General features: G+C 39.6%; 1 protein-coding gene across 1 annotated transcript in view; it reads right to left on the bottom strand.

Moving 5' to 3' along the window:
* Positions 1-452: 452 nt before the first annotated feature.
* The window catches only part of LOC103197643 (pancreatic lipase), a 22469-nt gene continuing 7802 nt past the window's right edge, over positions 453-15119 (bottom strand). Inside the window, exons 4-12 of the mRNA XM_007941598.1 lie at positions 13476-13610; positions 12662-12773; positions 12066-12185; positions 11851-11970; positions 11095-11213; positions 8465-8594; positions 6690-6798; positions 5962-6126; positions 453-516 (exon numbers count right to left, since the gene is read on the bottom strand). Of these exons, the coding sequence (XP_007939789.1) occupies positions 453-516; positions 5962-6126; positions 6690-6798; positions 8465-8594; positions 11095-11213; positions 11851-11970; positions 12066-12185; positions 12662-12773; positions 13476-13610 (1074 nt within the window). The remainder of the gene's footprint in view (positions 517-5961; positions 6127-6689; positions 6799-8464; positions 8595-11094; positions 11214-11850; positions 11971-12065; positions 12186-12661; positions 12774-13475; positions 13611-15119) is intronic.

The raw sequence follows: 15119 nt of genomic DNA, 5'->3' as shown, positions 1-15119 counted from the left end.
AGATATTTGACTTAGAACTGACTTACCACAGACTGGTGGAAATGGAGCCCTGTGATAAGTCAGGGATTACTGTAGAACAAAATTCAATAGCTATTTGTGGTTCTAAGGAGCTCTGGTGGTGCAGTGCCTAAGGCACTTGACTGCTAACCAGAAGGTTGGCAGTTCAAACCCATCAGCCACTCTGTGGAAGGAAAATAGGGCAATCTACTTCCATAAAGATTTACTGCCTTGGAAACTCAATGGGGATCGCTATGAGTCAGAATCAACTCGATGGCATTGGGTATATAGGGTATTTGTGGTTCTCAGACCACCTCCAAATTTTGGATTTTTAATCACCAATCCCTGAAGTTTTATTGAAAATAATGCACACTGATGACAAAAGAAAAGAATGTATTGCTTCACTATTAGACTTTATTAGTGCTAAGATCCAGTGATCACACATCTGTAGGTTCCTAACACGGGTTGAGGGTGAGCAGAACCTCCTCCCTCACAGTTTCTTGACTACAGAAATTGAACCTGTGGAGAGAAAACAACAAAAACATCACCTTTTATTCACACACAGCTTGTGTGTTGAGCATGGTAGTCCCTGTTCTCTCTCTCAGGCTGAGCAAGGGATGACCTGTGCCTGAGACCCAGGCATTGGCTGTGGGAAGGCCTCTTTGGCAGAAAGGACTGGATTCACCTTTCCCATTCTCTCTCATGACAGTGCAACAACAGAGAGGATTTGTCAACGACTCCTCGAAAGGCAGGGAGGGTTCTTTCCTATGTCCTAAAAGCATCCACACATAACAACAACAACAACAAAAGCATCCACTGAACACTTGGCACATTGTCAGCTAACACAAATGAGCAAGATGAGGGTCAGCACATTGACAAAAAATCAGCTCCAAGTAAAAATGGTGAGGTCTGCTCTTCTCTCAGTGCTGATGTTACACTGGCTAGTGGAGCTGCCATAGAGACAAACTACTGCAGTGAGAGGAGTCACTGGACAAACAGTGAAGCTCTTAACTAGGAGCTGGAAGTTGGCTGTTGGTACATACGCACAGGTGCCTGAAAAGATAGGCCTGGTGTCTGCTGAGAGGTCACAGCCTTGAAAACCCCAGGAAGGCCTCCTGCCCTGCATACGCGAGGTTGCCAAGAGTCAGAATCCACTGGAAGGCAACTAGCAATGAGCCTATTGTCTATTTGCTCCTCATTTCCCCCTTTGTCTTTGTTCCCTTTACCTTTTTTTTATGCCTTATTTTTGATTCATTGATTATTTTTTATGATGTTGTCTTACTTCCTTTGTTAGCTTATTAGCCACATTTCTTTGTTTTGTTATTTTAGTGGTTGCTTTGGAGTTTACAGCATATGTTTTTAATTGATCCCATTCTACCTTCCAAGGGTACTATACTAATTCACATATGGGGTAAGAACCTTCAATAGTGTATTCCCATTTATTCTCTTCTATTCTTAATAGGAAGGAGCCCTGGGGGTGCAGTGGTTAAGCTCTTCAATTGCTAACCAAAATTTGGAGGTTTAAACCCACGAGTGACTCTGCAGAAAAAAGATTACAGACTTGGAAACCCTGTGGGGACAGTTTTAGACTGTTCTACAGGGTCACTATGAGTTGGAATTGACTTGACAGCACACACCACCAACACCCTTCATGGCACCATTGTCTTACATTTTACTTATACAAAATGAAACAAAATGCACTGCCGTTGAGTAGTACCCAACCCATAGCGACCCCTCCTTGGGTTTCCAAGGCTGTATCACAACAGAAGTAGATTGCCAACCTTCCTTCTGAGGAGTGGCTGGTGGATTTGAACCACCAGCCTTCTGGTTAGCAGTCAAATGCCTTAGCCATTGGCTACCAAATTCCCCAAAATATTGACATTATTTTTTAAACAATTATCTTTTAAAATACTTAGTAATATTTAAAAATCTTTTGTGTTTGCCAATGTTGTTATCATGTCAGTGCTCTTGATTGCTTTCTGTAAATTTATTTCTACCAATATCACATTCCTTCTGTCTGAACACTTTCCTTTAACATCTGTAGTGCTAGACTGCTGGTGATGATATCTTGCAGCTTTTGTGTTTTTGAAAAGTATTTATTTAATTTTCTTCTTTCAAAGTTATTTTTTCGAGGGTATAGAATTCTAGGTTGATAGCTTTTCTCCTTTCAGTACTTTGAAAATGCTGCTCCATTCTCTTTTCACTCGCATTGTTCTAGACAAGAAATCTGCTGTATCTTTATCTGTGTTCTTCAGTATGTAATGTCTTATTCCCCCCCACAGCTGCTTTTAACATTTTCTCTTTATAAGTAGTTTTTAGCAATTTGATTTTTATGTGTGTTGGTGTTGCTTTCTCCATTTTCCTTGTGTTTTTCTCTTGGATCTGTGGGTTTAGGTTGTTGTTGATGTTAGGTGTCATCAAGTTGGCACTGACTCATAGCAACCCTATGTGCAACAGATGAAACACTGACTGGTCCTGTGCCAGCCTCACAATAATTGTTATACCTGAGACCATCATCGTAGCCACCGTGTCAATCCATTTCATTGAGGGCCTTCCTCTTTTTCATTGACCTTCTACTTTACCAAGCATGATATCCCTCTCCTGGGAATGGTCCCTTCTGACAACATGACCAAAAATAGGTGAGACAAAGTCTGGCCATTCTCACTTCTGAGGGTCATTCTGGCTGCACTTCTTCCAGGACAGGTTTGTTAGTTCTTTCAGCAGTCCATGGTGCTTTCAGTATTCTTTGCCAACACCACAACTCAAAGCATCAATTCTTCTTAGGTCTTCCTTATTCATTTTTCAGCTTTCACATGCATATGAAGCAATTGAAAACACTATGACTTGGGTAAGTGCACCTTAGTCTTCAAAGAGACATCTTTGCTCCTCAGCACTTTAAGGAGGTCTTTTGCAGATTTGCCCATGCAATATGTCATCTGATTTCTTGACTACTGCTTCCATTAATGTTGATTGTGGAACCAAGTAATATGAGATCTTTGACAACTTCAATCTTTTCTTCATTTATCATGATGTTGCTTATTAGTCCAGTTGTAAAGATTTTTGTTTTCTTTGTGTCAAGGTGTAATCAATCCATACTGTAGACTGTAGGAAGATTAAAGACTTTTAATCTTCCTCAATAAGTGCTTCAAGTCATCTTCACTTTCAGCAAGCAAAGTTGTGTCTTCTGTATATCACAGGTTTTTGAGGAGTCTTCCTCCAATCCTGATTCCATGCTCTTCTTCATATAGTCCAGATTCTTGGATTATTTGCTCAGCATATAGATTGAATAAGCATGGTGAAAGAATACAACTCTAATGCACTCCCTTCCTGATTTAAAACCATGCAGTGTCCCCTTGTTCTATTTGAATGACAGCCTCCTGGTCTGTGCACAGGTTCCTCATGAATACAATTAAGTGTTCTGGAATTCCCATTCTTCTCAATGTTATCCATAATTTGTTATGATCCACACAGTGAATGCTTTTGCATAGTCAATAAAACACAAGTTAACATCTTTCTGGTATTCTTTACTTTCAGCCAAGATCCATCTGATATCAGCAATGTTCTCCCACATTCCATGTCCTCTTCTGAATCCAGCTTGCATTTCTGGAAGTTCCCTATCAATATGTTGCTGCAACCATTTTTGAATCATCTTCAGCAAAATTTTACTTGTGTGCGATATTAATGATATTGTTCAATAATTTCCACATTCTGTGGAATCACCTTTCTTTGGAATGGGTACAAATATGGATCTCTTCCAGTCAGTTGGCCATGTAGCTGTTTTCCAAATTTCTTGACATGGGCAAGTAAGTGCCTCCAGTGCAGCATCCATTTGTTGAAACATCTCAATGGATATTCTGTCAATTCCTGGAGCCTTGTATATTGCCAATTCCTTTAGTGCAGCTTCGACTTCTTCCTTCAGTACCATTGGTTCTTGATCATATGCTACCTACTGAAATGGATGAACATGGACAATTCTTTTTGGTACAGTGACTCTGTGTATTCCTTCCATCTTCTTTTGATGTTTCCTGCATCATTCAATATTTTGCCCATAGAATCTTTCAGTATTGCAACTCAAGGCTTGAATTCTTTTCTTCAGTTCTTTCAGCTTGAGAAATGCTGAATGTGTTCTCTTTTGGTTTAGAGTTTTCATCAAGTTTGGAAAATTTGGGTCATTATTTCTTCAAATATATTTTTCTGTCCGTCTTCCTCTGGAGACACTAATCACAAGTATTTTAGGTTACTTGGTGTTCTTTTAATTTAAAAAATTCTCATCCCCCATCCCCCAACCCTGTTGCTTCATTTTGTATAATTCCTATGTTTATGTCTTCAAGTTCATTAATCTTTTCTTCAGCTATGTTTAATCTCCTGTTAACTGCATCTGGTACTCTGGTACATTTTCATCTCAGACACTAGTTTTCATAGCTATAATTTTAGTCTTTTTTGTATCTTCCATGTCTCTACTGACCTTTGTGGACAAATGTGATACAGGCTTAGTAATTGTCTGTGATTTTAATATCTATGTCATTCTGGTTTATCTCAGATGACTGATTATTCTCATTATAGGTTGTATTGTCCTGTTTCTTTGCATACCTGAGAATCTTTGGTTGAATGTCAGACATTGTGAATTTTACCATGTCTGCTGGATACTTGTGTATTCCTACAAGTTTTCTTGAGCTTTGTTTTCAGAAGCAGTTATTTGAAAACAGTTTGATCCTTTCAGTTCTTTTCAGTCTAGGTAATTATTCCCCACTACTGAGGCAAGACCTTCCTAAACACTCTACCCAGTGTCTCTTGAATTATCCATTTTTCCAGTTTGGTTGGTCCTGCAAGAGTATTGGGTACTGTTCCCTCTAATCCTTTCAGATAAGTGTTTCACTGGCCTTGAGCAGTTTCCTCACACATATGTGCTGATTGGTACTCTGCTAACCATTTAAGGGGGCTCTACAGATCTCTGAAGTTGTCTCTCTGTGCAGTCCTCTCCTCTCTGATTCTCTACCATATAAAATCTAGTCACCCTAGTCTTTCTGGCTTTATAGCTGTGTCTCCTCGACTCGGGCTGTCCACTGGGCTCTGCCTGTACTTCTCTTCCTTGGCCACATCCTGGAAACTCTCTCAAGGCAATAAGCTGGGCAATTGTAAAGCTCACATTGCTTTTTTCTTGCCTCTCAGGAATTGTCTTTTTTTTGTTCATTTGTTTGTTTTGCCTGATTTCCAATGTCTTGAAAACTGTTGCTTCATATATTTTGTCTGAATTTTTGGGGTGTTTCAACTGGGAAGGTAAATCTGCTCTCTGTTACTCCATCTTTGCAGGAAGCAAAAGTCTTGTCTTTGGGTGAATGGCATGACAACAGAAGCATAGCATTGTGCCTCAGAATTTAGCTTAATACTCAGAATGCTTGAATTGATACTGCATTTATATTATCATCAAGAGTTCACTTTTTCTGGTGGTTCATCATGGTAAACAACCTTTGGCTCACACACATTCCAGTTTTGGTCATCACCTAGTTTATCTTCTGGACCTCTGACTTCATTCAGAGGGCCAGTGACACAGCGGGGACTTCTTACAGCCTTTGAATTTAATTTTTTTTTTTCCTAATAATATTAAGAGTTAGTTTGGTGACCATAGGAAATTTGAGGGAGATGCCGGTCTCACATTAGACACACAGATAGCACAAAATGGATCTACCAAATGAAGTCATTCTTTTCACATTAGGATCATGAAGTCAGATTCTCATTCTAATACTTAATTTGTATCAGATAACACAACACTTATCTACAAGTCTATCAAAGTTGTTTTGCTGAAGTTACATATTTTCACCTAAAGAAACAAAAGGAAGCAGCTATGACTAGAGCATTAGAGAACCACTATAGGAGATTTAACACAAAGCAGACTTTCAGTGGGAATAAAATTATAACCTGACTCAATATTACAAATCCCTTTGGAATTTTAGTACATATACTTACACTCTTCCTTCAAAGTTTTCCACCACAATCTTGGATGCTCCCACTCTGGGTAGAGTTGGGTTGATCACATTATTATACCAAATAAATTTAACCTTCTGCAGGTCACCAACATTTACATTTGAATCAAACTCATTGGAATGGGTATAGGTTGGTTGGAGAGAGCCCCTGCAAGTTAATATTAACAAAAACATACATGAATATAAATACATATGTTTTGAAAACCACCTTACAGTGTATACCTAGCTAAGATAATTGATATTGCATGTGTCAATTTAACAGACGCAGACATGTATACTAACTCAGTTTAGTTCATGCCATTTATGGCTCATCTTACTTTAAAGTTATCCTTACCTTCATAAAATCTTAAATATGCTTTCATCACAATTCCTCCACAATTTTATAATAATGACATTACTATATCATTTTTTCCCCCAGCTGTTTTTGGGTGGCATAATTCTTTACTAGTTATAAATCAGATGGCAGACATCAAAAGTAAATTATTCATCAAAATTAGCAACAATGGTCTTCTCAGGAAATAAGAAAGACAAAAATTTCAAAACAACTTTGAAATGTAATCAGGTAAAGGGTGAAACACTCTGCTTTTTAATTATATGCGGCAATACTCAACTCCTTTATGTAGTAGTGAATAAACTATAATGAAGATAAAAAAACATTATACAGAAGAAGTATCCCAACATTTTAGAAACTTAGAGTAATATTTCACTCACTTGAAAATTTCATACTGCTTGGAGTTCCCATTATTTCCAAACAAAGAAACTAGTATGTGTCCTGTAACCTTCTTTCCTGACAGTGTGACAGTTACCTTATACCTCCAACCTGCATGAAAAAAAAATCATAAATGTCAGCTTGTAGACATGATGCACTGAGAACAGGGTAATTTGGATGTTACTACTGCACAGTTTAGGAGCTCTGGTAGCGTAGTGCCTAAGGCACTTGACTGCTCACCAGAAGGCTGATGGTTCAAACCCACCACCCACTCCTCAGAAGAAAGGTTGGGCAATCTACTTCTGTAGTGATACTGCCTTGGAAACCTGAGGAGGGGTTGCTGAATCTGGTCCGACTCAATGGCAAATAACAACAACAAAAACAACAACTGCACAGTTTAGACATTTAAATACAGTATTGGTAATTCTTCACATTCCTTCAGTCAAATGTTCAGGAGACTGGCATCGGGACAATGACAAATCTTTCCAGACTCAATAGATCTTTCTTCAAACCAAGGAAGTAAATGCAATCCATTTTGCCTTCAACTTTTTAATCTATTGATTCTTAAATACTCATCAGTTCACTTAATTTTCATATATCACCAAATTTTGGAGAATTGTCATTATTTTTGGTCTCGATAGCCTTCCTTTATTTTTAACTATTCTATAATTTAAATTTCTACTGCCATTGGAAATGTGTTGATTTATGGTAACTGAAAGGCTGTTCATTTGGTGCTAGTCAATTGTGAGCTCCAGTTTTGCTGTTTAGAGCTTGCCTAGACCAAAATGGAGAAGGGCTAAAATTGATCTTTTGATTTTGATGCTGTTATACCATTGACTCCCATCCACATAGCTGTCTTTCTCTGGTACCCAGAAAAGAAACCTGGAACCTACCCCCTGCTCCCCCACCAGCTCCCCCTTCCAAACCTTATCTTCCTAAAGATCTTTCCAATCTGTCAACTCCCTTCCATTCCCATGACCTCTGCTGTCTCTGTCCTGCATTACTCTTTCTGTTTGTACTAAATCTCAGCCCTTTACTCAGTGAACCTTGACTGACAAAGAAGCTGCAGCGGAAGAAGGCACCTGAATTCAGCACCAGAATCAAAGGTGAAGTCATTTATAATTATTGTTACTCAATTATTTTATTTTTGTTGTTATTGTTGAGAATATACACAGTGGAACACCAGCTTGACCATTTCTGCCCATACAACTGATTACACCCTTCCACTCGTGCAACCATTCTCATCCTCTTTTTCCAAGGTTTTCCTCCTCCATTAACATAAACTCATTGCCCCCTCAATTTCCTATCTGATCTTTCCAGTTGCTGCTGTCAATTTGATCCCATATAAAACCCACTGCCACTGAGTCGATTCCAACTCATAGAGACCCCTCCTTGGGTTTCTGAGGTGGTATCTCTATGGAAGTAGATTTCCCAGTCTTCCTCCCAGAGGAAGGCTGGTGGGCTTGAACCATCAGCCTTCTGGTTAGCAGTCAAATGCCTTAGGCACTATGCCACCAGAGCTCCCTTGATCCCATATAGATAGATCTTAAAAGAGCATAAGGCCTTTTTTTTATTTTTAATCATATCATTGATAGTTCAGGCCTGAAGCCCCATTCTGCCACCAAAACCAGCCACCATCACCTTGAGCACTACAGTCGAGTGTTATTTTTCCCACTTTGAAGAGGGGTTAAAGCTTTTATATAAAAAAGCTATTTTACACATTTTCAATAGACATCACGAGATCTATATATTGAAGGTAAGTAAAATAGAAACTTACGGGCAAAGTTACTGGCATCACCAGTATTTAGGTAGAATTTCCGACCCACTCCGTTGGTTTTCCCAGGAAACCTATCAGCATAATGACCCATCTGTGGGCAGCCTTCTTTTGGACAGGGGAAACATTTGTTCTGGTGAAAAGAAACCAATGGTGAATGAGGATGCTCTTTCCTTTAATAGTGTACCATCTTCTTTCCACATGTTGCTGCAATTCAAATATTCTAAAGCCAATTCTGTTCTGATAGTTGTAGTAGTGTTTCAGTAAAGGCTAAACATGCATCTTATGAAAGTGGATTATTCACCATGAAAAATGAGCAATTTCACTGTTGAATAACACAATGCCAACAAAAATATTATAAAAATAACACAATGGGAGGATTTCTATTTTCTCTCCTGCATCTACATTGCACCACTTGGCCCAAGACTTCTCTCTGTCTGCAAGGTGGTTAGGATTTATTTTGAAGGTTTGCTAAGAGGAAGAACAGGAGGGGATCATGAGTTCCTAACATGCAAAATAGGAAGGTAATTGCCTCAAAAGTCTGGCTTTTCTCAATTCTTTTAGCTCTTATTTAGTAAATCAAAGCCCGAAAGACTCAGATCCCAGAATTCTCCCAAAGTGGAGAGAAAACACCCCAATTGGCCATGAAGACTTAGCCAGGAGGTGGCAGTCTGGCGAAGATGAATATAACATTGGAGAATGTCCTCTCTTTCTAGGTCAAAGAATTGTGGGGGAAAGAGAAAGAGCAGGAAGAGTAGAGTGTGGAGGAATGCACCCCAATTCCTACTATGGAGAGGGTAGGCTACAGTAGAAAGAAGAAGTAGATTCCAGGATCAATGGGCCAAATAATGGACTTGGCAGAATCTCAGGGTCTCCGTCCAGCAACACAGACACAGGCACAGCTCTCTGAGGGACTGCCCGAGCCAGAGGAACAGACAGGCCCTGGACTCCATCTGCAAATGCTAGCAGTGCTCCCGTCGATAAGACAGACAGGGACATTGGCCGAGTTTGGCAGAGGCAGATGACCCTGCACCCACGGACCCCCAAATCTTCCCTTCTTCCAAGCACACACCCTGACTGCCACTACCATGATCACCTTGCTCCAATGCAACAGAAAAACTGTTGAGAGAGTTCAAAGGCTGAACAATCTGCAAGACTGAGAGTTTTTTTCTTAAAAAGCAACTACCAAACCCACTGCCATTGAGTCGATTCTGATTCATAGTAACCCTACAGGACAGAGTATAACTGCCCCACAGGGTTTCCAAGGCTGTAACTCTTTAATGAATCAGACTGTCTCATCTTTCTCCTGTGGAGTGGCTGGTGGGTTTGAACTGCCCACCTTTTGGTTAGCAGCCCAATGCTTTAATCACAGTATCACCAGAGCTCCTTAAAAGCAGCTAAGCATTACCTAAAAGGACTATTTATATGATCAAATCTGACTAAGTTTGAAAAGGATGAGACCTAAGGCTATTATTGTTTGTTAGCTTGTTTTCTCCACAAACTAGAGGACAGGGAACAAGGAAGACTGGGCAATCTACTTCTGTAGTGATACTGTCTCAGAAACCCAAAGAGGGGTCGCTGTGAGTCGGGATTGCCTTGATGGCAGTGACTTTAGAGAACAAAGACTTGGAGAAAAGATAAAGTTAAATCAAAGAAAAGGGAAGTTTATTTTTATTGAATATGCAAACTGTAATGTGAATGAGATATGTAACCACACATAATAGTCAACATTTGTAGAATACTAATAATTATATTTTGGCCTCTCAGCTAAGCCATTAACATATGTCTTCTCATTAAATCCTGAGCCAAACCTATGGAGTCATACCATTATTATTTATATTTACAAATGACAAAACTGCCTAAGAGTAGTTAAGCATTTCACCTGAAGGCATTCAGCAATTTAATGGTGAAACCATGATTCACATCCTCTCTTTTAATCAGGGAGCTGTATCTCCTGGGTAATTATGACACCAACTGGTATATTACTTGACTTGGTAAAATTTACAGGAAAAAAAAAGCCAATTAGATAAGCCATCAGCAATATATATGTCACATTCAAGATCATATTTAAGGATTTCAACCTAGATATCTAGAAAATACCAAAGAAGATGAAAATTCAAGAATATCTTGGCAAGTATGAGATTATATAGAAACATTCATATACCTATAGTTATATAGCTTTTAAAGGTCAGGACTTAAAATTTTCACATTTTCATTAGCATCCTATAGACATAGTTTCCCTAATGTGACTCATTTAGAACAACTTTCAAAACAAATTTGAAAATTTCCCTGATACAAACAGCAGTGATAGAGAATGAGGGAGACATGAGACAGTTCTACTTACAAACCCATTTTTTCTCCAATTCCCTAATGCTTTACCACCATTAAGGCATAACACAATGCAAACGCAATGCAAATGCAACACACTGCCATCCAGTCAGATACGACTCATAGCGACCCTCCTTGGTTTTCTGAGGTGGTATCACTATGGAAGTAGATATGATTAAAAGTATAAGTAATTTGGCAGTGATACAGTAATGTTTGTTGAATGCATGCTGGCTAGAGAGCCACACCAATCTTGAGAAGTGATGATGGTCACTGTGTACTTTGGATGGAAGGTGGAGTGTACTTACTGCAGAAAAAATATTGTAAGAGTCGCAAGAGAATCCAGCAAAGCCGTCAGGGTTGAGAATGCTATCAGAGTAATACTTGTAGCTTCTTAAGTGATTACAGGCCACAAAGTCACGAGTTCCTTTGAAATAGACATGATTACAGTGACGTTTAATTTTTCCTCTTTCTCAAAATAGTTTCAATTCATGAAGGTCACAGATAGAGACTATTAATGAAGTATGCTCATGATTTGCAATCAATCACAAGTTAACCCATAGGTTAGTGAGAGGGGAAAACAACTTTAGAAGAAAAGATTGGTCTAAGTAGGTATCTAAATATCACTTAGTAATATATTCCCTAAAGAAGAACCATGGAAAACCAGACAAACCAAACCCATTGCCATCTAGTCGATTCCGACTCATAGTGACCCCCATTGGGCTTCCAAGGCTGTGAAAGATTGCCCCATCTTCCTCCATGGAGCAGTTGGAAGATTTGAACTGCCAACCTTCTGGTTAGCAGCCAAATGCCTTTCCCACTATGCCACCAGAGCTCCTTAAGAACCATGGCAAGTTGACCATCAATACATTTTCATTCCAATGGTCTCATCTTGCCCTCTTCCCCCAATTAAAAGCCTCACAGAATGCTGAGTGTCTTAGGAATACAATGAAAAGTCCTGTGCTCTATATAATGAGAGACCTGTGCTACCGAGATATTTAGCAACTTTGGCAAACCAAAACAGAAACTTTCCCTGAAATCTCTTCATAGACATATGGTTTTACCTTCCCAGATCCCATCTATGTCAATAATCTGAGAGAGAATGTTCTTCTGACATCCAGGCATTTGTTTTCCTCCATTTGGAAAGAAATCTAGGTGGCCAACAGTTTGGCTCATTCCAAACCCTGAGGAATTTAAAAAATAAGGGAAGGTTGATGTTAGTATATAGACTTAGTAAAGAGCAGGTAGTCACTCTGGGAAGACGAGATGAGGAACTCACCCAGGTTGGGGATCACAGGGGCAGCATCTGTGTGGATTACATCCACAAACATGGCATCACTGGGGTCCAATCGGACTAATTCGGGGGTGCCCTCAAAGCAAGGTTCAGCTGGATCCAATCCTAAAGTAAACAAGATGTGTCAAGTTAAAATCTACCCAGGTTTATGCACACTCATTAGTTACAGATAAGAGAGCAAACACTGCTGTAACCATGAATTATACTTGGGAAGAGATAGTGAGTGCTTCCTTAGTGGTTGCCACCTGCAACCACCTGGTCTATTCAGACTCACAGACGCTTATACCACACAGCAGAACTGCCCATAGGGTTTCCAAGGCTAAAACCTTTACGGAAACAAACTGCCACCATCTTTTGCCTGTGGAGTGGCTGGTAGGCTCAAACTGCTGATCTTTCAGTTAGCAGCTAAGAGTTTTAACCACTGATAATCAAGGCTCCTTAGCTCTTCCTTACCTTATCATTTTTTTTAAATAAGGAAAATTTGCTTCTAGCTTCCTTCTGTGAAGTCACTGGTGGGTTTGAACCACCAACCGTTAGGCTACATTTAGCCTAATTTTGCAGGTTTCACTCTTTTGACCAACCTGTGATCCGTCCAATGGCCCCATTGAGCCTCCTTCCAGCCTCCCCAGCACCATGGGCACCCAGGCTGTGGCCAATGATGTGGACATCAGAAGGTGAGTATCCAAACGCCGACTGTTGGAAGGAAATCTCTTCAGAATGTTTTCAAGTATTACAGGATTAAAGAGCAGTGCAGAAGGGAAAACTCTGAAAACTTAAATTATAGGAAGACATGTTGCTTCATCAAAGCAATTGTGTTTCATGGGTATTTTTCATAATTACATAAAGAAAATGGAAATGGGTCTAACTTTTACATAGTTGCAAGTGGGACTTTTTTTTTTTTCATTTTACAATGTTGAGAGAACTTTGGTAGATATTGTCAGATGAAAACTTATTACTCAGAGATAATGAAACAAGACTTTGGATTAGAAAATAATAATGAAAGGAATAACTTAAGCACATGCAAATTTAATGTTCCCTATATTTTTGGTTACTAAGTCAGGTTAGCTTCTTATTATTGTGTTTCTCTTAAAAAACACAAAAGCAAAAAAACTAGTTTAATCTTGAGGTCAACATTGTCACGTCAACTTGGTTTGACCACTGGTAAAATTTGAACAGATACTGGTGGAATTCAGCAAAAACAACTTACCTGGCTGCTTAAAAAAATTCACTTAAAAAAACCAAACTAGCTTATTGAGTTAGTTTTATTAATGAAGTCCAAATCTAGATTTTTTGCATTTTTCTTTTCAACCAAGGGGAACAAATATCAGACCTATAGCATTTTTCAAGTTCAGAGAGCAATGTGTATGGGTACTTAAATAACCTGGAGGCAGTTACCTGGAGAACCTCAACAAAATATGCCATTTCTGCACCCACAATCCGGATGTTCTGTGAAGCCTGGGTGTACGTTGTTCGGGACCCAGATTTCCAGTCTACACAGAAGCAGTTCACACTTTCCACCTGAAACAAGTTCTGGTGGAAGAGATACAATACATAAATCAACAGTGCAGGCTCTTTAGTCATTATTAATTTACACATTTGAGGACTAGGAGGAATGCCTACCTTGATCTAGACAATACCATGCTCATTTTTAACCTCAAAGCAATGAACAAAATCTTGTCTGTTATGGATGTAGAATTATTCCTGAAGTTTAACATCTGCTCCATGAATAAGATTTGGCTACAGTGGGAACTTGATTTGGGGGATTCCCACTGCAACATGTTGTTGTTGTTGTTGTTGTTATGTGCCATTGAGTAAGACTGGCAGTTCAAACCCACCAGCCACTCCTCAGAAGGAAGGTTGGGCAATCTACTTCCGTAGTGATACTGCCTCGGAAACCCAAGGAGGGGTTCCTATGAGTCAGGTCCGACCTGACGGCACATAACAACCACTGCAACATAGGCATAGAAATTTGATTCATAAAAAATTGTATAAAATGTGGCATAGTAGGTTGTCTCATTAGATCATTAGAAATGTCATTATGACTACTTTGTCCTGCACTAGAATGTATGCAAGGACATTGCATGTTTTGTTCATTGGCTGTATTCTCACCACCCAGAACTGTTCCTGGAACATAATTGATCAACAGTAAATATTTGTTGAATGAATGAATGAAAGATTATTTCAGGACCGCCTTAACTCAATATACTGAAAGTAAGTGAATAAGCTTTTCCATGACAGAAAGAGTAATCAAAGTTTTTTTGGGGGGAGCATGCTGTACTGTACACCATTCAAGATTAATTTCACATAAAAACATAACTACTAGTCTTCTTTGATGGGGATCAATTGTGGTTACAGAAATGTTAGATCTGTTCCGGCAAGATGGCGGACTGGGCAGAAAGACTGCACTTCAACTCCTCTTCAACAAAGAAAAGGGAAACCAATTAACATAGACACAGAAGATAATCGTGGACCCCTGAGCCTTGAAGGGGAGTATATAGACGTGGACTAAACCCCAACTAGCAGAAGAATTTGCGTGAAAATACCAAAAAAGGAGACAGACAGAGCTGCAGTCTGGCAATGATCCTGAGTGATCCTGACGGCACAGACAGCTTGGAGATTCCCAAGTGGTGGTGGTGGTTGTTGTTGTTTGCCGTCGAGTAGGATCTAAGAATTAACCTAAAAATCAGCCCTGCTAGCCAGGGACTGCACAGAGGACTGCTCTGGTGGCTGAGGAATAAACGGAGAAGGTGAAGAGAAAGGCAGGCTGAACTGTGGACTTTTGCCAGTCCAGAGGACGCTGCCATTTTGAAGGTTTAAAAGTGGCTTGACTATTTGGGATATTTAAAGAGACAGTGTCTCGCAGATTCCTGGGGCTTAAGAACATGTTCTGCTTTCCAGCAACCCCAAGGACACTCCGGACCTGCAAGACTGAAAAGGTACCACATTCCTCTTGTTACTCTTATACCCCACACCTGCTTGATGAACAGAGATGAGGCCATCCCCCACTCCCACCTACTTTCTGGGCCCACAGGAACTCCA

The sequence above is a fragment of the Orycteropus afer genome, unplaced genomic scaffold, assembly GCF_000298275.1.
Source record: "Orycteropus afer afer isolate SDZICR_OR568_19922 unplaced genomic scaffold, OryAfe1.0 scaffold00082, whole genome shotgun sequence".
NCBI classification, from domain to species: domain Eukaryota; kingdom Metazoa; phylum Chordata; class Mammalia; order Tubulidentata; family Orycteropodidae; genus Orycteropus; species Orycteropus afer.
This window is presented reverse-complemented; position numbering and strand designations above follow the sequence as displayed.